Source organism: Lactuca serriola, chromosome 2 (genome assembly GCF_051521515.1).
Source record: "Lactuca serriola cultivar US96UC23 chromosome 2, Lser_US96UC23_V15, whole genome shotgun sequence".
NCBI classification, from domain to species: domain Eukaryota; kingdom Viridiplantae; phylum Streptophyta; class Magnoliopsida; order Asterales; family Asteraceae; genus Lactuca; species Lactuca serriola.
Window position 1 is genome coordinate 120,850,731 of NC_136409.1, and position 27,024 is coordinate 120,877,754.

Genomic DNA, 27,024 nt, shown 5'->3' on the forward strand with positions numbered 1-27,024 from the left:
CCAACAAACACATCGTTCACAACACCTACAGGTTGCGAGCCTGCTAGTGTTCCACTGGACTGTCTAGAATAGTCCGTGGTTATCATCCATACTCTGCTAGATGACGGAGCCAACATTTGGGAACAAGGATTTTCACATCGTCCGCCTCTCACCCTTAACTCATGGTCTATATCACCTCTCAACTCATCATCTAACTCATATTTCATCTACCCATGTATTACCCAACATATTTTGTAGATATAAATACACATACAATTTAAATCATATAAAACTTGTCTAAAACCGTTCATCCAACATAGATAGCAAGTATACAGATAATATGCACACATAACACATATTTTATATAAAATACTTCATATTTATGTGTAAGATGAAAGGGACCATGCACTCACTTGAAAAGGTGGTGATTCCGAACTCAGACAGCGCTTCGCTTCTTAAAATAATTTCCTTCGACGAAACAACGGGTTTTATAGAAAACCAGGCTTTGCTTGGAGCAGCGTTCCCGAGCCAAAAAGCTCTTCTTCTCGGAGCCGTCGAGCACTCCAGGCTTCCGCCTCGTGCTAGGGAGGTTCCCTAGGCTTTTCGGGGGGTTTCGGGGCTAGAGAGAGGTTCTAGAGAGAGAGTAAAGAGAAGAAAAAAAATGGGAAATGTGTGAAAAAAATGAGGGTGGAAGGGGTTGTATTTATAGGGTGAAATATGGCTGAAATTGGTGCCACATGTCACCATCTAGTGGCAAGCCTTGGGGAGAAAGCAATAGACAAGATTGTGCCACGTCACCCTTTTGCGGCAGCACCCTGCCGATTTCTAAAATCCGTAACTTTCACATACGGCCTCCGTTTTTGACGCTATTTATATCCACGCGTAGGTAAAAATAAGATCTACAACTTTCATTTTGACCCCGTTGGCTAATTCTCGACCGATCTAAAATCTAACAGTACGAGGAGATTATAATGTTAAATGTCCGCGTAAAATTCATAACTTCTACTTACGGACTCTGTTTTTGTCTGTATTTTTTCCGTTGAGTTCCTATTAATGAGACATTCAATTCTTATTTAGGCCGCGTAGGTCAAAAACCGCTTGATCTAAAATTCGAGTTTCGGGTTGTGCACTGCTAAGCCAAATCTTAGAAAATTCATAACTTCCTCATACGAAGTCAGATTTGGGCGTTATTTTTTTGTATGTTATCGGTTTAACATATAATACAACTTTTGTTTAGATTTCTAAGGCTAAAAAGTCCTCCATCGTAAATCTACTATTTACGTCTCCCGGTGGCGTGCCGGTTTTGCCGTAAAACTTTGACGGACCATAACTTATTCGTTTTAACTCGGATTTCAACGTTCTTTATATGTACGGAACCCTTGAGACGTATTCTACAACTTGGTTAAGATTATTTATTATAAATAATCTTTTGTCAAAAAGTCGTTTTTGACCCCTATTATATCTAAATTGACTAGCCTAGATCTACGGGCGTTACATAGTGGGCCATCTGGAATCGAATCTTTGGGCTAGGGAAACATTATTGAGCGTTTGGCTAAGGCTCATGTGGAGGGATTGCAATTGGGCCATATGTTGGATTGTTTAACTTTTGGGCCAATAGATTGTGATTTAGGGTTTCATTCTTGGACCAAGTTATGATAAGGGTAAAATAGTCTCTTTACCCCAAGTAGGGATTTTTGGTTATGAGGTAGATCCCAAATGTTAATCAACTTTTATTTGGTAATTGAGAGCTCGGGAAGCTGTAGGACCTGCAGTCAAGGATCATTCGTTTCGTTCAGCTTTTCGAGGTGAGTTTTCCTCACCGGGTTTAGCGGGTCTAAGGCACCAAGGCCGAACCTTGTTGATTAAGTTGATATACTCGTTGTTTGTATGATAATTGTATGTGCTTGTATATGTATGCTCATTGGGCGGGGCCCATCTTGCGAGTGTGGGCGGGGCCCATATCTCTTTGGGTGGGGGCCCGTTATGTGAGTGTGGGCGGGGCCCGTATCTCATTGGGCAGGGCCCGTTATGTAAGTGTGGGTGGGTCTGTATCTCTTTGGGTGATGCTCGTTATGTGTTATGTTGGTATGTGGTATCTTGGGGAAACTTACTAAACTTTGTGCTTACGGTTTTCAGTTTACGTTTCAGGTACTTCCTGTTCCAAGCGGAAGAGCTCAGGCTGACTGTATCACACACACCATGAAGATTTCGCATTTCATATTTACTCTGATTTAGATACATTTAATACATTGATTTGATAAGATGTATGGATTATGTTTGAAATTACTATTTTTATCTATTATAAAAATAAAATTTTTAGGACCATATTTTTGGATGTTATCATCCTACCATAAATTTGGTTGGGATTAATTTCTTCACGGTGTGCTTGGATGGACCACATTGTGAGAACCATTTATGTAATCTCAACAATAGATTGAAGCTCGATCAGAAAAAGGTTTTGTGATTAGGGTTTTTTGATTTTCACATCGTCAAAAGTGGTTGAAGGAATACGTATAGCCAACTGATAATTAGGGATGATATACACAAATAGCTTGTACTACTCTCAAACAACGGTAATGTGAAATATAGGTGAAAAGACAAAATTACCTTCACATAAAGAACACGTGCTACACTAAACGAAAAGAAATAAACGAAAATTAAGTCAACGATCAAAACCAAAGAAGTTTCACATTTTGAACCACCCATACAACTTAAACTTATCCACAATTTTTGAATAAATAGAAGATGAACCAATTTTACGGTTTTGTTTGCAAAGCTATTTTTAAATTCCCCAACATTTAAAAAAAAAAAAAAGTTCAATAAGCTTTCGTTCGTATGCTTCGCCGGACAAGAAAATACACAGCATCCTCCATTCTTCTCTCGTCGCCTCCTCAGGCGATTCCCGATTACTCGCCGCCCACTTCCGTCGCCGGATACCGTCGCACACCACAGATTCGATTCAGGTGCTTTCGTTCAACTGTGCCTACTCTCGATTTTCCTTTTTCCCCTGTTGAAAGCATTTTTAAATAAGCTTAACCAAACACCCTCTTAGACGGTGTGGTTAGATTTTGAAAAAACAAAAGAAAGCAAAAATGGCGAAAGGAGGAGGCGGGCAAAACCTTCCAGCAGATGTAACCCAGTTGATCGACCAATTGGAGCGTCACTGCTTAGCTCCCGATGGATCTCTCGTCTCCAAATCTGTATACAACGATCTCCAACTTGTACGATCCATTCTACTCTCATTGTTCGTTGCAATTTCTCTCGATTTTGGTTTATTTTACTCTGTTGTTGATTCACCTTTCAGGCGCGAGAGGAAATGTCGAGAGAAAGACTACGTTATCTGGAAGCCATGGTAATTTCTTGCTACCTTACATCTATCAAATTAGGGTTTTTGTGTGTGGTAATTTCTTACTGATTATAATACCCGAGGGAAATTTTATCGGTGTTAGTGATTTAAAATGCAGGCTATATACTGCGAAGCAATTGGTATGGTTGAAGATCATCAACAGGCTGTTTCAGTAGCCAATCTTGGAGGCATTCGAGACACACACTCCTCCAATCTTGGCCTAAAGAATTCTCCTGAGGTCTGATTTCAAAATCTTTTAGGGTTTCATGAAATATATTTAATTTGATGATATTGTTTCAGGTATACGAAGCACTTGAACATCGATTAGTTGTTGCAGAAGCTGCTCAGAGACTTAGACTTCCTTTAATTTCAAAAGATGGTGAAGTTCATGAGGAAGAAATAGAGAAATTGAGTGGTTTTTCAAGTAACTACACAAACATTACCCCTGAATCTACAGTTGGTGGTGTTCCTAATCGCTTTCTTGGAATAACACCTGCTTATTTATGGCAAAGTCAGGTCCAACATGCACCATTACCTATGGTAATTGACTAATTTCACCCTGTCTTTTTTTCTCCTCATTTTGCTATTTGTTTAGTTTTTCTTTTTTCTTTTTTGTTATATAATATTTGATCAATTGTTGTAGGATGTTGGAGAATACCAAATGCCTCTTCTTCGTGAGATTGAGATCCGTTTAAAGGCTAAATGTGACAAATTGGCTGATGCTTTTATTGATGATTTGGGTTAGTTTTGATGTAGTGCATCGATGTATAAGGATAAATTAATCAAATTTAGGACATATGTATAATCTTTTATATCGTTTTCTTTCAATCATATTTGTTTATTGAAGAATCTTGTGTTACAGATTCATCAACAGGAAGTCAAAATTCAACTGCAAGGCTTCCAGAAAGGTCTGTAATTTTCATTTGCTTTTTATTTTTGATATTATGAATAATATTAATTCTTTAAAAAACAGGGTAAAGATAATGATTGAGGAGATTGAAAGAGAAGAAACAGCTTTACGTGAAGATCTATATTCAGCTGACAGAAAGTTTGCAGAATATTACAATGTATTTATTTATTATTTAATAACTATAAATATTTTATTTGTGATATTGTAATCTTTATATTTTTATTGGCTTACTTGAATTCACATTTGTTTGAAAGGTGTTGGAGCAGATACTTGGTGTGCTTATTAAGCTTGTGAAAGATTTGAAGCTACAACATCAACATAAATACGTGAGCACATGATGATTTATTTTTATTTTTATTTTTATTTTTATTTTAATTTTATAATAAACAAAATCTGTATGAAAATTTTATTTTGTAGGATGAACTGCAGAAGACTTGGTTATGCAAAAGGTGTGAAACAATGAGCGCCAAATTAAGGTTTGTGTTTTTACCTATCACTTTGTTGAAAAGACAAAAATGCCCTCCTCTCATTTTGTTTTGTTCAGAGTTTTGGAGCATATTCTTCTGCTTGAGACTTATACACAGGAATCAGTCCCAGCATTGCATAAGATAAGGTAAGGTATTGTAAATTGTGTTTTCTTGAATTGTTTTTCTCTTTGTGATTTTGAAAAGGGCGTTTTGGTAATTCTACAGGAAATATCTCGTTGAAGCCACAGAAGAAGCTTCACTTGCATACAACAAAGCTGTACTACGTTATTATTATTTGTTGCATCATTTTCATATTTATCAATCTCTTGTATGTGAAAAAGACGATAATGCCCTCATGAATTGACACAATTATACTGATTTGTATTGTAGGTGACACGTCTTAGAGAATATCAAGGTGTTGACCCCCATTTTGACACAATTGCAAGGCAATATCAAGAAATAGTGAAGGTATAGAATTTTGGTGAATTTAATTAATAAAATAAAAATGTTAAATATGATGTAATTTTTTCAGAAACTGGAGAATATGCAATGGACAATTCACCAAGTGGAAATGGATCTCAACCGATTACCCAGTTCTTGAAATGAATAATTCGGTAATTTGCTCAAATCTTATTTATTATTATTATTATTATTTTTTGTTTTTCTAAATTAACTATTTTGATCTGGTCAAAATGGTAAATTTGGAAAAATGTTTGTAATTTTTCCAAATTAACCAGTTTGACCTTTATATTATATTAGGTTTCATTGGTAATTGTAAATTGTAATTTTCTTATATCAGATTTCACCTGTAATGTAATTGTTCAATCAGGTCAGATTAAATGGTTAATTTGGAAAATTGTATTTTTTTTCCAATTAAACAATACATTTTTCCAATATGATCAGGTCAAACAGGTGAAAGATACCCATTTGAGTTGATGTTTGGAATATGGATTTGTGGGTTTTGTGTAAATGTGTGTAAAGAAATATGGGAAGAAGTAAAGAATTTAGATGGAGTGACATTGTTTAGAAAGAAAAAATGGGAAGAAGGAAAGAATATTTGTTGTGAGATTCACGCATTCTCTTGAGATATTTGATAAGTTGTAGAGAATGAGTTCTGTTTGTTGTGTATTCAAGATTTTCAAATGCAAAAGTGGATTTAGAAAAGCTTATTAAATTTGCATTATTTTTTATTTAATAGTGTAATAGTCTTGATCTAAAATTGACATGAATCGTATTGTAGTCATTGTGTCATTGTTAAGATCGTGACCTAAGATTGTAGGTTGTATATAGGATTGTAAGATTATACAATGATATGATCCAAACAAATTTATTGTTTTGAAATTTGTCTGTGTCTAAAAGCGTAAATTCTATGGTTTTTCTTAACATTAGAAATTAATCTCACATATTACTATAGGCTTAAAAATTTGTCCTTTCTACTTGAAATCGAGTTTCAATATTCGTTTATTAAGTTCACATGTCACACGATTCTATGTTCAACCTACAATCTTAGGTCATGATCTTAACAATTTGTCTTTTTCTACATGATCCTAGGTAAATCTGTGTGATATGTGAACTTAATAGATGAATATTGAGACTCGATTTCGAGTAGAAAGGACAAATTTTTAAGTCTATGCATTGAATTACCGGACTAATATGTGAGATTAATAGTTTTGGGTCCTCCTATATACACAAATTTTTCATGTATTTGTTGCATTGAATTGCGTGTCTACACTAAGGCTGTGTTTGGCGCGACACAGCTAGCTTATTTTTCGAGCTTTTTTATATTGTCGTGTTTGGTAAGCCAAAAAGTAGCTGATAAGCTAGCTTTTTGAAAAGCTACTTAGACTAGCTTTTTAGGAGTTTCTTTAAAATTTTTCAAATACACCCCTTAATTAATTATATAAACACATATTTTTATATGTCCTTTTATGTAATTTTATATATTTCAGCTAGTTTTACCAAACGTTATTTTTTATCAGCTAGCTTTTCAGCTATCAGCTAGCTTTTTATTTAACAACTAACTTTTAAGCCATCAATTAGCTTTTCAACTACGCCAAACATAGCCTAAATCAATCGTTAGTGCTTTTAATCCTTATTTATCAAATTTTCATTTAGAGTCCTTTAATATAAGTCAAATTTATAATTTACCCCTTTGTAAAATTTTACATATTACTTTAATTGCTTTGTAAAGTTATATATATTACTTAAATACTTTAGTGGTTCCTACTTTTATTAATATATATATATATATATATATATATATATATATATATATATATATATATATATATATATATATATATATATCAAAATATTAACGTTTGATATTTTATTATGAATTTAAATCCATTTTTAATAAAGTTTACTTTTTACTATGATATATTTTATCATTTTAAATTTATAATTTTAACGACCGATTAATTTAAGAATTTTTAACTCGTTTCTAGAAACATCTATTTAACCACTCTTACGTCAACCGTTATATATAATAAATTAACGTCTTATGTCACGTCTTAAAATATGTCATAGCTCGCTTATAACTTGTCAATTATTTTTACGCCCTACAACTTATAACAATAAAACACCACAACTTATCAATTATTTTTACGCCCTACAACTTATAACAATAAAACACCACAACTTATAATAATTATTTTTAGTAACCCGCCGAGTAAGAACTGATTTATGAACTATTATTATCGTCAAATGTTGATAAGGGTTCTATTATAATGTATTAGTAACTTGTCAATTATTTTTAAGCCATACAACTATTATACCTCCGCCCGAGGCGACGGAATATAAGGTTTGATTTGAAAATCAAATATAAATGTAAGGATATTTAATGAAAATAATATATTTTATTATTTTCAAAATTCATATTGATCGACCAATTTATAGCTTTATTAAAATTTCAATTATCGTATTAATATGTGTGCCGATAAAATGTATTAATATGTGTGCTGATAAAATGTATTAATATGTGTGCTGATAAAATAATCATTTTATCGATAAAATGTAATATTACAATTTTATACCTTCGGTTTACGTTGTAGTTTTAGAAAAGACCATAGATTTTATCAATTTAAATCTTAAACCCTTAAAACTTTATTAATTTTGAAAACTAACAAATAGAAACATATTACTTATTCATAAAAATTGTTTAATTAAAATGATCTCATGAATACATTTACAAGAAGAGTAATAATGAATATTATTAAATATTAATAGAAAAAAATTAATTTGTTAAATAAGAAATATAAATTATGAAACATTAACAAAAATAGAAGGGATAAAAATGAAAATTTGGTTACAATTTCTTTCTTTGGTATTTGTTATATGGTAAACTGAAAGCGACTTGCTGAAACTAACTTTACTTAAAAGCAATCATATGATATTTGTTATAAATATAGATTTTATTAAATGACAAGTTAGGAAGAATGGATGGGTGACACATATTATGAGGTATTTGTACTTAACCTTTATTATTATTATTATTATTATTATTATTATTATTATTATTATTATTATTATTATATGTTTTTCTCTTTGTTATGTTTAGAGAGATGATATTCATCCAATGGAGACAAATGAAATAGATGAAAATAATAGCTTCAATGAAAGTAACTATTTTTTCGACGACACATCGCCATTCGAAACGGATATTCATCCAATGGACACAAATGAAGCAGATGAAAATGAAAGTTTGAACGAAAGTCGTTATTTCTTCGATGACACATCACCCTTCAAAACAGATAAGGTATAAATTCATTAGTATGTTGTTACTGCAATGTAACATCAAGTGGATTTGTTAGCTACTGATAATAATATAATTGTCAGGTGCTCAATTCTCGTCAAGAATTGATGGATTGGGTGCACAATATGACAAATACTTTAGGTTATGTCATCGTCATAAAAAATTCTAAACGTAACTTTAATGTTGTATTTCAATGTGACCGTGGAGGTACATACAAAAGTACACAAATCTCCAAAAAAAAAACAGGGACAAAAAAAATTAATTGTCCATTTAGCCTACAAGGTAAATATTCGTCAGTAGATAATTCTTGGAAGATAAAAATGATATGTGAATTTCATAACCATGAGCCGTCATTATATTTAGAAGGTCATCCTTATCCACAACGGCTAACTGAATATGAATGTCGAATAGTGGAAGATTTGTTGAAAAAAAATGTCAAACCAAAAGATATATTATCTGCACTAAAAAACCTAAATCCGAATAATGTATCTACTCTCAAAACTATCTACAATGCAAACGAAAAACTTCGACGTAGGGAGAGAGAAGGTAAAACTCAAATGCAAGGTGTTATGGAATTTCTAGATCAAAATGGATATGTTTATTATAGTCGTGCAAATGTTTTGACAAATAAGTTAGAAGATTTATTCTTTGCTCATCCTAGATCATTAGAAATATGGCGTACATTTCCACATGTCTTGTTAATGGATGCAACATATAAGACAAACAAGTACGGGATGCCTCTATTGGAGATTGTTGGTGTAACTCCAACAAATATGACATTTTCCATTGCATTTGTGTACATGCATGAAGAAAAACAGTCCAATTATGTTTGGGCTTTAGACTGTCTAAAATCGGTAATGGAAGGATGTATGTTGCCGCGTGTTATTGTGATTGATAGAGAAATGGCTCTCATGAACGCATACACTATTATATTTCCAGATGCTAAAGGATTACTTTGCAGATGGCATATAAATAACAATATCATGAAGAAATGCAAATCATGTTGGGATGTTCTTTATACGTCATGGACGAGGTTGGTTAACTCTGAAACAAAGGAAGCATACAACAAGAATTTGGCACAAGTTGAAAAAGTTACGAACAATTATCCAGGTATTTTAAAATATACATTATAATATGTTATAATTCATTACATCAACTGAATTTTTTTATGTATTTCAGGTGCATTTTCTTATCTAAACAAAACATGGTTGACACCACACAAAGAAAAGTTTGTGTTTGCATGGACCGATAAGTTTCTTAACTTTGGCAACCACACAACTAATAGAGCTGAAAGTCAACATGCTAAGTTAAAAAGATATGTCGAAACATCACGATCAGATATCGCCAAATCATTGAAGCGTATTGCTGATGTTGTTGAGTCACAATACACAGGTATAAAAGCGAGTCTTGTGCATAACAAAAATTTGATTGTACATCGGTACTACGAAATACCACATCTAAAACCATTGTGTCGTTTCGTTTCAATTTATGCACTTGATATCATTTTCAAAGAATATGAGCAGTCCAAAGAATTTGGATTTGTTTATGAAAATTGTGGATGTCAAGTACGTACAAGTTATGGGCTGCCATGTGCTCATGAACAAGCTATATTTGTTAAAAAAGGTCATTGTGTGCCGCTTCATTCAGTAGATAAGTTTTGGAAGAAACTTGATTTATTAGAATGCAAATCGTTAGAAGATGACAATTTGGGTTGTGCAGTTGAGGTAAATATGTTTAATGCTCATTACGAAAAACAATCAAGACCTGTTAAGTCAAGTTTAGCAAGGAAGTTACTAAACTTAATCATGCCGTCAACAACTTCAGTTTCTGAACCTGCTACTCACAAAAATACACGTGGGCACCCCTCCTTAAAGAAGAAACTTTTCAAGAAAACCCATATCGATTTAAACCAGGACCCACCAACTCAAGATCCAAGACATCTCAACTCATAGAGTTTTTGTTATTGCTCTTGTTAGATGTGATCATTATGTGAAAGTTGATTTACATGGAGCATATCCAATACCTACTATTTTACCACTTTGGTGTCACAACCGATCATCACGGTCTGTTGGATTGGAAACTGTTTATGCTGCTCGCCTGAATTCCTACATTTCTCTATTTGCAACACACAATAATTGTAACAATTCTACAATTATAATATCCAATTAATAAAATCAAATTTATGTTTTGTTGTTTATAATTATTAAGATCTCTATAAATTAAAAAAATTGTTTTTTTTTTTTTTTTTTTTTTTAATTTAGCAAACTTATATATGTGCGATTATGATGTTTCTAATATATATATATATATATATATATATATATATATATATATATATATATATATATATAAACTAAAGTCGTAAAGTATAAGGTTTAATCTAAAAATCAGTAGAAGTACAAGGGCATTTACTATAAATTTGAAAAGTACATCTTTATGAACGCTCCTATATATATATATATATATATATATATATATATATATATATATATATATATATATATATATATATAACTAAACTAAAGTCGTAAAGTATAAGGTTTAATCTAAAAATCAGTATAAGTACAAGGGTATTTAATATATATATATATATATATATATATATATATATATATATATATATATATATATATATATATATATATATATATAAAAGGTTTGATTTAAAAATCAATATAAGTATAAGGACGCTTAAGGTAAAATGAAAAATGACATTAATAATTTTGAATAAATATTTATTATTAAAAAAATCAATTTAATATGTTAAGATTGATAACTGACATCTATCATTTCAATCTAATCTTCGTGCATTTGGATTTAGATTCGTGTAGTTAGAATCAGCCATAGTTTTTGACAAATACCGTGATTTAATGGTTGTTGACAAATACTGTTATTTTATGCATCATGTTTTGATTTCGTTGCAAATGGTAAAAAAGTTTTTTTATAAAAGAAAATTGTATTATAGAAGAGAAAATAATATTCGTGCATCATAAGGATTATATTTTAGATAGTTATATTGAAGTTTATATATTAATTTTAGTTTATCATATGTTTCAAACTTTATATAACTTGTGAATAGGTAGACATGCATTAAATTTGATTATAAATGTTAATAGTGCTGGTAGTCGGGCATCTTTTGGCCATAGATGGGTTAGTACCTACGGTTAGAAGTGTTTTAAAATTACCAGAATCCGAACATCTGAAATTCAGATATCTGATTTTTTCGGATTTCGATAATCATTTTATAATATTTTGAATATCTGATATCCGAAAAGTAACGTATTGTTTGTTTTTTTTGGAGATAAAATGTCTGCAGCCTGCGGGTCACATCTGCAAACATCTGCAGTAGAAGAGGTGGACTAAATGTCTGCAGTCTGCAAGAAGAAGAAGACTGTTTGTTTTTTTTAACGTTTGCATGTTAAAATAAACTGAGATTTAGATATATCTTTTTTTTTTTTTAACATAAAAATATTACAAAAAAACTAAAAATTTCATCAACTATAACTTAAGCAACTAAATAAAGCATACAACTAATTCACAAATATAGTTTAGGGTGAGCAAAAACCATAAAAGAATCCGATACAAACGCAACAAACTGAAAATAATAAACTGAAACCGATACAAAATTCGACGATGTCATGATTCGAAGGTCTAAAACTATGTTGGGATTCAATAATCAAAAAATTAAATGAACTTAGTTTTTATGTTGTGTAAATTATGATAACTGAAAAATAAAACTTTATTAAGATTTTTGATATTATATATATGAACTAATTAATCGATGATATTGTTTATATCCTAAATAACATAAAAAAAGTTATTAGATTTATCTACTAAATGTAAACGTGCACAAAAATAAAATATCTATAAAACTATGTCAAAATTATTTGGATAAATATATTATTTGAATAGAAAAACATGTACATAATCATATACATAAACATTTAGGTTAATATATAACTAGTAAAGAGGTTGCGGCTACGCCGCTTTTGGGGTAATTTGGGAAAAATCAACAAACTTTAAAAGATATGTAATGAAATTGTAAATCATCACAAATAGTTGAGAAAGTCGACAACGTCTAAAATTAGATTTCAAAAGTGTACAACCAAAAGAATGGACACTGTTGGCGAAAAATAAAAAATGTTGTGGCAATAATGTTTAAGTTGCCAAAGTTGGGAAAATATGGTGACAAAATTCAAAAGGATGTTTTTTTAATGTCAAAATGTAAAAGTTTTTAGTACAAGGACGAAAAGTGTCAAATTCATAAAAGATTTGTGACAAAAACATCAAAAATGTAAAACTTTTGACTGTAAGGACTAAAAGTGTCAAACTCACTAAAGTTTTGTGGCAAAAACCAAAAAGCAAAAAAATTTAATGAAAACGCAAAAATATAAAAGTTTTGAATTTAAGGGCGAAAAGTGTTAAATGCACCAAATATTTATGGTAAAAACCTAAAGGCCAAAAAGATACTATCAAAATCTGGATATTGACACAAAATACCCGAATATAGTTGAGGGACCATTTTTGCCAAAAAATCCACCAGTTTACTATTGCTAAGAATCATTCCATAATATATATATATATATATATATATATATATATATATATATATATATATTAATTATGATATAAAAATAATAAATAAAGTAGCAAATACACAAATAAAAAAGAAATGAGGAGGACAAAAGTATAATAAATAAAAAACAACACTAATAATTACTAAAAAAAATATTTTCTTTTTTAAAAGTAAAATGTAGATTGTGGAAGAGGTAAGAAAAGAATAGAAGATATAAGTCCATATATGCGCTAAGAAGAGGACACACATACCTTTTTAGGTCTGCGGTCTTTTAAATAGCAAACAGTCTGTGTTTGTTTTATCTTTTAAACCAACTTTTAGCCTTTATCTTTTCCTAAAAGTTAAAAAGGAACCAAAAGATGTATGATAAAGGGAAAAAATCTTTTAAAAACAACTTTTTAGAAAGAAGGAAAATGAACATTTTGAAAAGTCACGGAACCTGACTTTTTGTAGCTTTTGAAGCTCTTAAAATTGAAATTACTTTTATACCCCCAACTACCCTAATCTCAATTACCATTTTTAGTCATTTTACATGTAAAAGTTAAACCAAACACTTTTTAAAAACAATTTTTGACTTTTACTTCTCAAAAGCTAATCTAAACACATTTTTAAAAACATCTTTTGTAAAAAATCCTTTTACAAAAAGTCATTTTACAAAAACAACTTTTGAAAGTAAAAAGATATCCCAAACACCCCCAAATGTACGCGCGGTGCAGACATAAGAGATCAAGAAGAGTTTTTGCAGAAAAACAAACACCAACTAAATTTTCTTATTTTTTAAAATTTATTTAATCATATTGAAATGAAAAGGCTATTTACAATTAACCAAAATCCATATTTATTTCAAAGTTACAAAAATGGTCCCTATAGTATGACATAATATGCATCTATAATAATATGCATCTATAGTACAACTTCAATAAAACAAACCTGGTCCTTGTGTTATTTGGATTAAACTTGGCCCCCAAGCCATTAACTCCAACTATAAAGTCAGTTAAATACAATAAATTACCTCTAACTTTTCTTTTTATTAATATGGTTGCTTTTTATTAAGAAGTCATATAGTTACAAAAATGGTCTCTCTTATCCCCATCCACCCACGATCTCTAGTCAAATATGAGGCAACCACAATCACCCCCAATATTTCGGCAATCACCTTTGAGTTTTCAAATATGAGGCAACCACCATCACCCCCAATATTTCGGCAATCACCTTTGAGTTTTCGTTCTGATTGATCATAAACAACATAATTAATTTCATAAAAGTTTAGAGAATAAAAGATTTTTTAATTTTTTTTTTTGAATAATAGATGATTTGACAAAAATCAGAAGGAGATGGTGTCGGAGTTATTACGAGATCATCGTTGAATTGTTTCAAGATCTGATCTTACAGAGTCGAACATAGTTTTCCGTACAACTGTTTTCCGTACATATAGAGTTTTCTATTATGAATCAGAAAAATCATGAATAATGATATATTCGATTTTTTTTTCGATAAAAAACATGACATAAAAAGAAATTAAATGAAAAAAAAGAAATTGGTTTTGTCATTTTAAATTCCAACCGTTTAGATTAATTCATTAAATAATAATGATTTCCAATTGAACTTGTTACTATGTTTTATACATATTTAAGAAGATACTTTGTCTTTGGTTGTAACATCGTATTATTTTTTATAATTAATGATTGATATGAAATTTTCAAACCGCCACATACTAGAAGACTCGAGAACAAATAAACCTTCCTCAAAGGCGGTTATAAATAGAGATTTTCTTCGTCCCCAAAATTCACAATATCATCCAAATCCCAAGCAAATAACAATTTCTCAAGTTCATCGTTGCATTCAATCTTTTTTGATCAGAAGGTAAATCATGATTTCTTTATAGAAGTAAAATTTCCAGTTTATATTCAAGAATCCTAGTCGATTATGCGAATTATATTGGTTCGAAGTTTTGATTCGTTGTTATTCTGAATATAGATGCAGATCTTTGTGAAAACCCTAACCGGTAAGACGATTACTCTTGAAGTCGAGAGTTCCGATACGATCGACAATGTGAAAACGAAGATACAGGACAAGGAAGGAATCCCTCCGGATCAACAACGTCTTATCTTCGCCGGTAAACAGCTCGAAGACGGCCGTACTCTCGCCGATTACAATATACAGAAGGAATCGACGCTCCATCTCGTTCTCCGTCTTCGTGGAGGCATGCAGATCTTCGTCAAAACCCTAACCGGAAAGACGATCACGTTGGAGGTCGAGAGCTCCGACACAATCGACAACGTTAAAACGAAAATTCAAGACAAGGAAGGAATCCCTCCCGATCAACAGCGTCTTATCTTCGCCGGTAAACAGCTTGAGGACGGCCGTACCCTCGCCGACTACAACATCCAAAAGGAGTCAACGCTTCATCTCGTCCTCCGTCTTCGTGGAGGTATGCAGATCTTCGTTAAAACCCTCACCGGGAAGACGATCACCTTGGAGGTTGAGAGCTCCGACACCATCGATAACGTTAAAACCAAAATTCAAGATAAGGAGGGGATTCCACCGGATCAACAGCGATTGATCTTCGCCGGAAAACAACTGGAGGATGGGCGAACACTTGCAGACTATAACATCCAGAAGGAGTCGACTCTCCACCTGGTTCTTCGTCTGCGCGGTGGTATGCAGATCTTCGTGAAGACTTTAACGGGTAAAACTATAACGCTGGAGGTGGAAAGCTCTGATACTATCGATAACGTGAAGGCTAAAATCCTGGATAAGGAGGGGATTCCACCGGATCAACAGCGATTGATCTTCGCCGGGAAGCAATTGGAAGATGGGCGAACTTTGGCTGATTATAACATCCAGAAGGAGTCCACTTTGCACCTTGTTCTTCGTCTTCGTGGTGGTGATCTCTGGAAGTTGAACTAGATAGTTATCTTGGTGTTGCTTTGATAAAAGTATTGAATTGGTGTTAGATGCCTTGTTTTGGCTGATTGACGTATTGGTGTGTTACAATTTTAGATTATTAAAAAAAAAACTAATCAGAATAGTCTTTTGTTACTCTAAAATGGTTGAAATGGTTGATGTGTTTTAGATGCATAAAAAGCTTTTATTTAATGCAGTTGATTATATTTGATTAAGTACTCTTTATTTTTATGCTTTTTTTTTAATTGGTACGCCTAAAAAATAACATGCCAATTCGGTAACTTTTGTTCCATTTCCATAACATTTTTTGGGTATTTTTTAGAAAGTTAAGTTGAAGTTTCTGTGTATGGAGTTGAAGTCCCCACACCATGTACTTTCGAAGTGTTTGAATGTGGGTTAGCTTATCTTTGTTGCCCTTTCAAGATAGACAAACCAACAATAAACACAATTATAGGATGTTTCATACATTTCAATGTGGGGACCATTTGATGTACAAAATGAGAATCAAGAGTGATCATCAATATCGATATCTACACAAACAAATCTTGAATGAAACCGGACAATAAGTTGATCAACGTTTTTCTTCCTCGTTTGCTTGCTTGAAGCCGTTGACCACTTAGGTAATCCATAATGCATGGTAATCCTCATGTCATTTTATACATAAACAATTAGTTGGCATTTTATACATGTTTTTTTATTTATTTAATAAATGATGATAGTCTGAACTCTGAAATGACCCTACTGAAATACACAAGGGACCTGGTGTCTGAAGGGAAGAGTGATCAAAGTGTTTAAGTAGTTTAACTTTTGTATTATGTTAGGATCTGAAGTGACCCTACTGAACTAACTAACATTGGAATGATTGGGATTTTGTTAATGTTTTTGATGAAAAAAAGATAGACCAAATCTAAGAACTAAACAACTAAGAAACAGTACGAAAAATAACTGGATTTTGTTAGAGATCTACCAAAGTATGGTAAGAGTAAAGGGGAGAAGCCAATCTTCTCTCCCTCTTACAAATACATGTTAGAAAAGAAACTATGGGTCGAATAGGGTTTGGTAATCAATAATCTGGATTGCTAACGACTATTTTTTTGTTCACTTTCCATATTTATATTTTCCCCCTATGTTTGTATAACACCCTATTCTAAATCCATTTCTAATTCGAGGTTGTGCCCGAAGATCGGTTACCATAAGGATTAGGGCCTAAGGGAAGAAGAGAATTAGCCTTTTTGGATGTGGAATAGTTGATTCGAGAGTTCGGTTGTGTTTCGGATCCCAGGGGTATAATCGTAATTTGGCAGTCCGGGCCTTTATGAATTTTGGGTTTTATTTGGGAGTTTTAAGGCTATGGTGAGTTGTTAGAAGTGTAGGGCTTCTCGTCACCTTTCCAAGAATATAAAGTTCGTCGGAAACACACTTAGAACGAAGGAGTTAGGGCCAAATGAAGCTTAAGGGTTGTAGAGGATCAACGAGTACGTGGGGCGTACTCATCATGTACGTAGGGGGTACTCGTCATGTACGCAGGGCGTAATGGGTGAGTTGATCGCGGGTTTTCCTTGAGTACGTTGGGCGTACTAAGGGGTACGCGAGACGTACTCCCATCAACACCAAACCCTAATTTTGGGGTTCTACCCCTATATAAGCAACATTATATCCTTCCTTTGGATATTTCAGGTTAGCCTCCATCCCCTTTAGTCTATATTAAAACCCTAGAGTGCTTTGAGTGAGTTTTGGAGTTTAGAAGAGTGTTTGTGGTGGTTTGTGTAAGAGAAGAAGAAGGTTGAAGACTCATTCCTTGGACGATCCAATATTATCATCTTTATTTAGTGACTTTTGAGGTATAAAGTGTAACACTCGCAAATTCGGGCTAGTCAATTTAGAGACAATAAGCGTTAAAAATAACTTTTTTTTTGATATAACATTATTTAGAAGAAATAATCTTTACCAAGTTATAGTATATGTCACAAGGGTTCCATACATATAAAGAACGCTGAAATCCGAATTATACGAAGAAGTTATGATCCGTCGAAGTTTTACGACAAAATCGACACGACACCAGGAATCGTAAAAAGTGAATTTACGATAAAATACTTTCTAGCCTTAGTGATCTAAACGAAAGTTGTAGTATATGGTAAACCGAGAGTGTGCATAAAAAGAATGTCCAAATCTGACTTCGTATGATGAAGTTACGATTTTTCTAAGATTTAGCATAATAATGCACAACCCGAAAATTCGAATTTTAGATCGGTCGATTTTTAGCCAAAATAATCTAAAAGAGAAATGAAGATATCGTTAATAGGAGTTAAACGATAAAAAGACAGTCGAAAACGGAGCTCGTATGCGAAAGATATGGACGAAACTTAGTCCCTACTCTTCAAGCGCGACGAATTCGATATAGTTTTGTAAATCTGAGATAGAATGAGAATTAGCCGACGGGGTCTAAATGAAATTTGTAGTACTCGTAAATACCAATGCGTGGATATAAAAAACGTCAAGAATAGAGCTCGTATGTTAAAGATATGGACGAAACCTGGTCCCTACTCTTCGAGCGCGATAAATTCGATACAGTTTTGTAAATCTGAGATAGAATGAGAATTAGCTGACGACGTCTAAATGAAAGTTGTAGTACTCATAAATACCAACGTGGAATATAAAGAACGTAGAAAACGGAGCTCGTACGCGGAAGATACTGACGAAACTTAGGGCCTACTCTACGATAAAACCCCTATAAATAAATGGTGAATCCTTCATATTTTCTTCATACCATAAGCCTTTCTTTATCTCTCTAACTTCTCTCTAGACTCCTAAAACCCCTCTAAATCCCTAGTAACCTCAAGTTGCTAGAGGAAAGACCCGGAGCGCCCGAAGGCTCCGAGAAAAAGAGCTTTTCGGCTCAGAAGCTTTGCTCTAACGGAACCCGGTTTTTAGCAAACCCCGCTGTAAGTGAGATACGCCTAACCTACTTTAAATATAGCTTATATTTAAATATAATATCGTTATTATGGACCTATAAATAAGATTTATCAGTGATTCAAATTCGTTATACTGATTGATCTACTTACGGGGATGATGTCTAGGCTGTGATTTAGTGAGGTGTTTAAAGTGAGATTTCCAAAGAGTATACTTCGTATACCAAACAGACCCTACCTTAGATATGATCCTACCTGGTTGTTCCTTACTTGATAGATCATGAAGTATACTCTGAGTTAATGACGAATCTAGACTAATAATTAGTCGCAATAAATATTAGACTAATCTAGTGGTAATAATACTAGGTTTCGTCGAAGGAAATCATTTTGTTAAGAAGTGAAGCGCTGATCGAATATCGAGTTCTCACTTTAATAGGTGAGTGCATAGTTACTTTAATCTTACACATAGATATGAAGTATTTTATATAAATTACGTGCTATGTGTGCATATTATCTGTATACTTGTTATCTATGCTGGATGAACGATTTTATACATGTTTTAAACGATTTAAACTGTATATGTATTTTATATCTACAAAATATGTTGGGTAAAACATGGGTGGATGAATGATGAGGGATGAAAGCTGATATAGAGGAACATTGGCAGTATAGACATAGTGCCCTATAGGTGAACATTGACAGCAATGGACCTAGTACCCTATAGATGAGCATTTGGTAGTTACGCCACAATCTGTAGATGTTTTTGATCCACTCTAAACATCCTAGCAGCTGCGCTCTAAGGATAGTATCGGCAGCTGCGCCTAATAGAGGACATCATAACCCTGGCAGCCGCGCCCAAAGGACAATATCGGCAGCTGCGCCTAATAGAGAATGTCATAATTCTAGCAGCTGCGCCTAAATGATAATATTGGCAGATGTGGTTAATAGATAATATTGACAGCTGTGTCATTGGAAACGATGGACTTCGTGCCTACTCCTTAGGACTGAATGAGTGAATGATAAATGATTCTTAGGGGAGATCCTTAAGAAATAAAGAAGATAATAGGGATGGGTAATTAGGTTGATTGTTTAATGATTAAACATAATTATATTATTATGGGTTGAAAACCCTATGTACTCACCATGTTTCCCAACCTGACCGATTCAAGTTTATTGTATCACAGGTATCAATATGAAGTTACATTACACTGAGAGATTAAGGAGATGTAAATCACTAGTGTTAATAAATGTAAGTTCTGTTTATGCTTATGTTTCTATATTGACGATGACATCCCAAAGTTTATGAATAAAATACATTTCTTCAAAAAATACTTTGATAACGTATTTATCATGTTTTTTTCTGGGAACAAATTCTGCAACACTTTTCTTTAAAATGTACTCTGATTTTTAAACAAACATAAACAAAATCGGTCTTTTCTGGCCGTGAAAATGGGGATGTCACATAAAGCCCCTATCTTGTCTACTCATTCTATAGATCTTCTTTTAGGCTTGTTTATGACCATTTTGGTCCCTTTGGTTTGCCTTTATGAGGTTGAGCTTGCCCCAAGAGTTTGGACACTAGATCTGGATGTTTTAAGTGTCCCAAATGCATAAAATGTGATCTTGATAATTGATATCAACCCATACATGTATATTAGCTTCTTTGTTGGAGTTGTAAAGTAAGAATTTAGATTTGGGACCCATTGAGCCATGAAAAAGCTCAAAGTTATCGACTTTATGGATTAAGGCATGTTTTGGGAACTAGATCTAGGCATTGGACGTTTTGGCTTAAGGGATTAAGACACTTTCTAAGTTGGTTGTGGGAAGGGAAAGTACGTTGCACGTATTGAGTCAATTAGTCGTACGCTGGGCGTACTCAGTCTGTTGGATTTTTCTTGGTTCATTGACTTTTTGACCATGGACCATTGACAGAAGTTTGACCAGGGTTGACCATTGGATATTTTGGGCCTTCTCGGGATAGGCCCATGATGGGTTAGTGTATGTTGGAATAGTGTCCAAGGTCATTAACTATTGGTAATATTTCTAATAATAATAGGGTTCTTTTGGGTTGCCCTCAAGACTCAAATTCAGTAGAATAAATAAAGGAGAAATTGGTTTATTTATTATAGTTAATAATTAATTAGAAACTAATTGGAAATATATTTTGGGAATTAATTAACAGTTTAATTAATTAAAGGGTTGAATGTTTATTAATTGATGGTTGGTTAATCAGGAATGTTTCGAAACCCTTATGGGATTAGGGTTAGATAAAAATTACTCCATCCCACATGGGAAAGGAGTGAAATTTTGTGGTTATGCTCCCATCCCACATGGGAAGGAGTACTAAAACTAAGGAGGCATCCAAGGCTATAAATATAGCCTTAGGGATTTCATTCCTCCATGCACCTTGGCTTGAAGTTTCACCAACTCTTCTTCCCCCCTCTTAGGGACGATTTCTAACCCCTTTGGGTTTGAGAAATTGACCATTCTCCTAGTTATTTTTTATTCCACTCTTTGGTGTCATTGGGTGTGATACCATTAGAGGGGTTCTGGTTTGGGTCCTCTCATCCAAGCTACTTCATGGAGGATTAAGATCTCAAGCATGAAGATCAAGGGCGACATAAGAGGTATGTTGTCTTGTTTTTATGTTTTTTAGGCTTGATGTAATTAGCATGAAGACATAGATCCATAGGATGCATGTACACTTAGGTATATCGTAGTTTTGATTCTTCCGCTGCCATTGGTTCATGGTTGTATTCACCCTAGGTCCATATTTTCAATAAAAATCTGTTTAAAATTGAATGATAGAAGAATAATTGAAAAATTCGTAATTGTTAAAACCCTAGTCACAGCTTACGATGTGAGAGCTAGGAGCTCACGACGTGAGCTCAACAAAATTAGGGTTTCGGATTTTCTTCCATTTTTCAAATATCGATAAATATCAAATTTAAAATGTTTTAAATCTGGAAAATTGATAAATATTATTTAAATATGATTATTTAAATTTAGATATTTATCTATTATTTAAATAGTGAATTTAAATATTTAATATTATTTATAATAAAGATTTAAATTGTGAATTTAAATATTTAATATTATTTATAATAGAGATTTATAAATTTGAATATTACCCCTCATGATTTATTAATTGTTACATTGCGTCCTCACAATTAATTAGAATTAATAATAGACAACTAAATTTAAAGAGTTTTAAATTTACCCCTTATATTTATATATTATAATTGTGTCTATTATATGTATAAAAGGTTACAACATACGCCCTCGTATGTTTTAAATATTGACATTGTCAGTCTTACCATAACTAGGCTCACCATTCTAATGTAAGGGGTTTAAGGAGGTCTCTATGATTCTTAATGAGGTCGGTTTTTAATATGATTCGTGCTTACCACCCTCACCGCCATATTGCATTTTGAGAATGGAGTTACCAAAAGGGTTTGATAGTGATAATGGTCAATCTAAAAGTATTCTAAATACAAGTATAAAACAAAATCCTATTTTATTAATAGAATGTGAGTTTATATTATCCATGAAAATTGCACATTCTCTTTATAACTTGTTGATGGAGCTCGTGTTATTAACCGGCACGTCAATTTGAGAGTATAGGTAGAGAATGATGTGGAACTCGCGAATCTCAAGCATAACTTGAGCCGGGGACCACACAATTTTGTATGGTCGATTCACCATCCGTTTAGTGATCCGCGGCGACCCCGTCATTGAATTTGAGATGAACATAATCCGAGATTAACATGTCACTGATAGTCAATGAATCTCAAAGATCTAGGAATTTCATAGTGATCGAAACTGGCAAAGTGTTTTGCCTACCTAAATAACTTTGTAGTGTGTTTACGACATCCCTTTACGTATCATGGAGCCAAATATGGATCCTAGCCTTCTAAAATAATTTTATTCAGGGTGATTATTTTCTAAGGATAAGTAAAACAAACTATAATGGAATTTTATATTGAATGATGTCTATAACCTTATCCACTAAAATCTATTGCTTCAAAACCTTTGAAAGGATTGGCTACCAGGATGATCAATTTTTTCAATTTCGTAGTTTGGGAATAGTTCTCGTAAACGAAAGGAAAGATCATGCCTTTGTTAAGGTTCTTCCTAGGTTACTTCAAACATTGCATTGTTAGAAAGAGCAATTATCAAATGTACGTTGTAAATTGAGATATTGAAGAACTTGGAATGACCATGAAGGAGTTGTACATGTACATATAATCAATTCATTTTGATTTTGATATGAACAACTTGGAATGACCATGAAGGAGTTGTGTAGCATGTTGAGGTTTCCTTTTGGAACTAACATGGCCAATCGTAGAAACTCATACTTCAAAACATTCCCATATTTTGCTATCATGAATAGAAGTGTCAAGAAGAAGAAAGCCAATTGCCCATGGTTTAAAAGACGATTAGTGTTGGTATACCTAATCTAGGCCCTAATACCTAGGACAAAGGAAGGCTTACTCTAAGACATGTTCTGATAGCTTCTTGTTTCCATAACAAGAAAAGGACTAAGAAATCAAACTTGCCCAAATGTATAGTTGAGGTGAAAGGACTAGAACATGAAGAAATTACATTTGATCATGGATCACGAGCACGTGCTACTTTCCATTGGATCAAAAGATAACTAATTCTTCTATGTTTGGTATTCAATCAAATATATGGATTTATAATGCCATCAAAACATTACTTCTAAACCTTGTGTATTTTACTAAGGATTAAGAACTGACATTTGCAAGAATGTGCAGTTGCTAAAATGAAGTAAGAAGAATGAAACATGGAGAAGATAATTTGATCATGAATTTCAAGCCCTTGCTACATTCATAGGATCAAAGGACAATTCTCTTCAAATGTTTTGTCTATGGTATTATAATTGAAATTGTTTATACTGTGATTCATGAGATAGTTCTGACTTATTTAAATGTGGAACATTCTAACATGTTAAAAGAAAGTCATGAAATCTATGAAGTGAGTATAGTAGCAATAGTTCAAAATTGATTCAAATATTTGAATAAAGTGTATTATTGTGAATATCTGTTGATGTTAGTTCAACTAATGGATCGCTCAGATTGACCATAATAAGTACTTCTTCAAATACATCCAAAGGTTTGGGTGAAATGTATTTGTGGAATCATAGTCTTGGATACATAAATGAGAAATGCATTACCAAGTATCCAGTTGGATCAGATTTTGGATATCTTTTGACCTCGAGTCTTATGATAAATGCAAATCTTGTTTATCAAGATAGATGATGAATGTATCAGTGGGTGATGTGAGTATCTGTTGGAATTAGTTCACACTAATGGACCGTTCAGATTAACCACGATACATGGTGAGACCAACTTCGTATGAATCTGAGTCTAGAACCTTTCAGGTGTTCAGATCTCTCATAAAGCGAAGTTAAGAATCAATTGGGCAATAAGACGAGACACTCATAGTGAGAATCTCAATCCAAACTTTATCGATCATCTAAGTAACTATGAAAGAGTTTCACGATCTGTCTCCACCCAAAACACTGCCACTAGGAAGTGTTAATTTGATAGAGAAACAAATCGTTCATTGATTTTGTACTAGATGAGTCGCATTATGCATACTAACAATTCATGGGTTGTACCATGAGAAGTGTTATGAAAAGTCCTTGTTGGGTTTTATGTACTCTAACATTCCTATGTGCACATACAACCCTATTGCTTTGGATCTATGTTTTATCTAATTAACATGCAATAAACATTTTCCAAAGCATAAAGCCTAAACTAGCATGCAAGGTGATATTTGAATCATAAAAACTAGTTAGAATATTACCTTGTGTAGTAGCTTGAATGACTTGGCCTCAAGAAAGCTTAGCATCCCAAGTGTGACGCCTCAAATGGAATCACAAAACACCAAGAACAATTTAGGATGAACAAGTGGTAACTGAATTTGGACCTATATATATATATATATATATATATATATATATATATATATATATATATGTGAGTGTGTGTGTAGAATATCAAGGGTCATATGTAACCCTAATCCATACACATTAGCCCATGATCCATCCATTAGATTTGGATAAATACTTCATGGATTAACCCATAAGCCCATCACAAATCAAATGATGGATCTTTAGCCCAACTCATATGTATCATTTTAATTAGTCTCTTTTGATCAGTAAATCGATTCTTAATTTAATTCTTGATCAATACTAATTAAATAATATGATTTCTTAATTAATATATTATACTTATAATATATATTAATAAATCATAATTAACATCTTACTTAAATATCCTTCCTAACATTTTGCTTTGATGAATACAACCCAAATGGACCATGATACTATCGGGTTAAGTACACACCAATTATAGTTATGGGCTTAGACACATAATCCAACAGTCCTTTGGTCTTGTACCAACTAAGTAGGTTCATGAAACACTCTATGGTATGTGAAGTGGGATTTAGTCCTCACTACCACATACGTAAGTCTACGATTATAAGGCTTATGCTCGTCGTGAAGCTCTCGACAATCTAGGACTTTGATTAGAGATGTGTTATCTCGTTAGAGAACCCATCAAGAATTTTGGATACTTGTTTAACAATCCTTCTGAGAACAAAGTGTAGGTTGCTCGAAGGGCAGTCTTCCAAGAGAGGGAGCTGATTTCCAAAAGGGCTAGTGGGAGCCACATTTCTCTGATAAGATTCGAGAGTCAACCAATGAAGGGCCTAAAGTTGGACATAGAATTCAACTTGGAATTGAAAGAGATATTAAGGAAACTGACATATTTCCACTTTTTCCTTATAGATCTGATAGATGACATCATATACTAGTTATATAATCATTTATATTACTAAGGTATGTGAGTCACCGGTAGATAGCAATTAGAGTGTACCAGCTATCGGAAGTTATGGTAGGCCTTAAATGCTACAACGTGGAAGGAAGACAAGGAGAGCGAGATTTAGTCCATGTATGTGAAAACTTGGTAGATCAAGCACTTGACCTTAACCCTTAGGTGCAAGTGGATCTTCAAGTAGAGACAATTATGGATAGGAACAAAAACATAATCAAACCAATATAGGTTGTGAAGGATGTGTAAGCTTAACAAGTTCATTTATGGACCAAAATAAGCATCTTGCAAGATGGATCATTATTTCAATGAGAAAGTTCAAAGAGTTTGAATTTCGAGAAATAAAGATAAGCCATATATATGTCAAAGCTAGTGGGAGTAATTGGAATCTTTGTTTCAATGAGAAAGTTCAAGGAGTTCGAATTTATAGAAACATAGATAAGCCATATATATGTCAGTGCTAGTGGGAGCACTATAGTCGCCCTTGTATTGTACATAGATAATGTATGATTCATAGAAAACTATATTCTAACTTAGCAAGTGTAAAAGCTTGGGTTGGAATGGGAATTGCTTCGCTATGATATACATGGGAGATACAACACACGTACATAATAAGGATCTATGGAGATAGATCTAAGTGATTCGTTGGATTAAGCCAACGTACATGATATGTTGTCGAAAGTTGACATGCAAAACTTGGAAAGGTTCGTGCTTAATATGGCATGACATTGAGAAATGCTAATGTCTTAGTTCTACTATAGGTTATTGTTGGATTAGTGTCTAAGTCCATAACTATACTTGGTATGCACTTGACCCGGGTTAGCATGGTCCTTTCGGGTTGTCTTCACCAAAGCAACTTGACATTATGATCTATGGAAAGAGAGGATATTATGGTTTATTAATATATTATATGAAAAATATATTAAAATAGAAATCATATTAGTTAATTAATATTGGTCAAGAATTAATTAAGAATTAATTTTGTGGCTAAAAGAGATTAATTGAACTAAGGGGACTGGAATTGCAATTATAAGATAATTGGATTTTGGGTTGTGGATCTCTTGGATTATAGGGTGGACGATTTTAAGAGGGAAGCCTACTTAGAAATCGTCCAAGGCCTTGTTCTGGAGGGTTCCATTGGACAACTTAAGGCCTAAGCTATCCAATTAGGGTTTCGACTGATACCCTTGCAGCACACCCATAAAAGGACGCCAGGGCTTCATATTTCGGCTACCCAAAGAAACCCTAGAGTTATAAGAGCCGAAATTGTGCCTCCATTCCCTCTCTTCTAGATCATCTTCTTGCCTTTGTGT

The 27,024-nt window shown here is 33.0% G+C and overlaps 3 protein-coding genes across 4 annotated transcripts; all 3 read left to right on the top strand.

Moving 5' to 3' along the window:
- The first annotated feature begins 2,749 nt into the window (after positions 1-2,749).
- Positions 2,750-5,892, top strand: AUG4 (HAUS augmin-like complex subunit). 2 transcript variants are annotated; one of them, XM_079024520.1, is made up of 15 exons: positions 2,751-2,942; positions 3,032-3,200; positions 3,284-3,331; positions 3,444-3,563; positions 3,626-3,865; positions 3,969-4,065; positions 4,188-4,233; positions 4,299-4,392; positions 4,490-4,561; positions 4,653-4,711; positions 4,780-4,848; positions 4,928-4,979; positions 5,093-5,170; positions 5,235-5,316; positions 5,606-5,892. In XM_079024520.1, the coding sequence occupies exons 2-14, from the start codon at positions 3,072-3,074 to the stop codon at positions 5,301-5,303; spliced, it is 1,173 nt and encodes a 390-aa protein (XP_078880646.1). In that variant the 5' UTR covers positions 2,751-2,942; positions 3,032-3,071; the 3' UTR covers positions 5,304-5,316; positions 5,606-5,892. The 2 variants fall into 2 exon arrangements, with proteins under 2 accessions (XP_078880647.1, XP_078880646.1); XM_079024521.1 differs by having other exon boundaries at positions 2,750-3,200; positions 5,502-5,649.
- A 3,471-nt stretch (positions 5,893-9,363) lies between these two features.
- Positions 9,364-10,610, top strand: LOC145090422 (PKS-NRPS hybrid synthetase cheA-like). The gene is made up of 2 exons (XM_079028639.1): positions 9,364-9,566; positions 9,636-10,610. The coding sequence occupies exons 1-2, from the start codon at positions 9,368-9,370 to the stop codon at positions 10,406-10,408; spliced, it is 972 nt and encodes a 323-aa protein (XP_078884765.1). The 5' UTR covers positions 9,364-9,367; the 3' UTR covers positions 10,409-10,610.
- Positions 10,611-14,755: 4,145 nt separating this feature from the next.
- LOC145086692 (polyubiquitin-like) lies at positions 14,756-16,082 on the top strand. The gene is made up of 2 exons (XM_079024522.1): positions 14,756-14,895; positions 15,010-16,082. The coding sequence occupies exon 2, from the start codon at positions 15,010-15,012 to the stop codon at positions 15,940-15,942; it is 933 nt and encodes a 310-aa protein (XP_078880648.1). The 5' UTR covers positions 14,756-14,895; the 3' UTR covers positions 15,943-16,082.
- Positions 16,083-27,024: the final 10,942 nt, after the last annotated feature.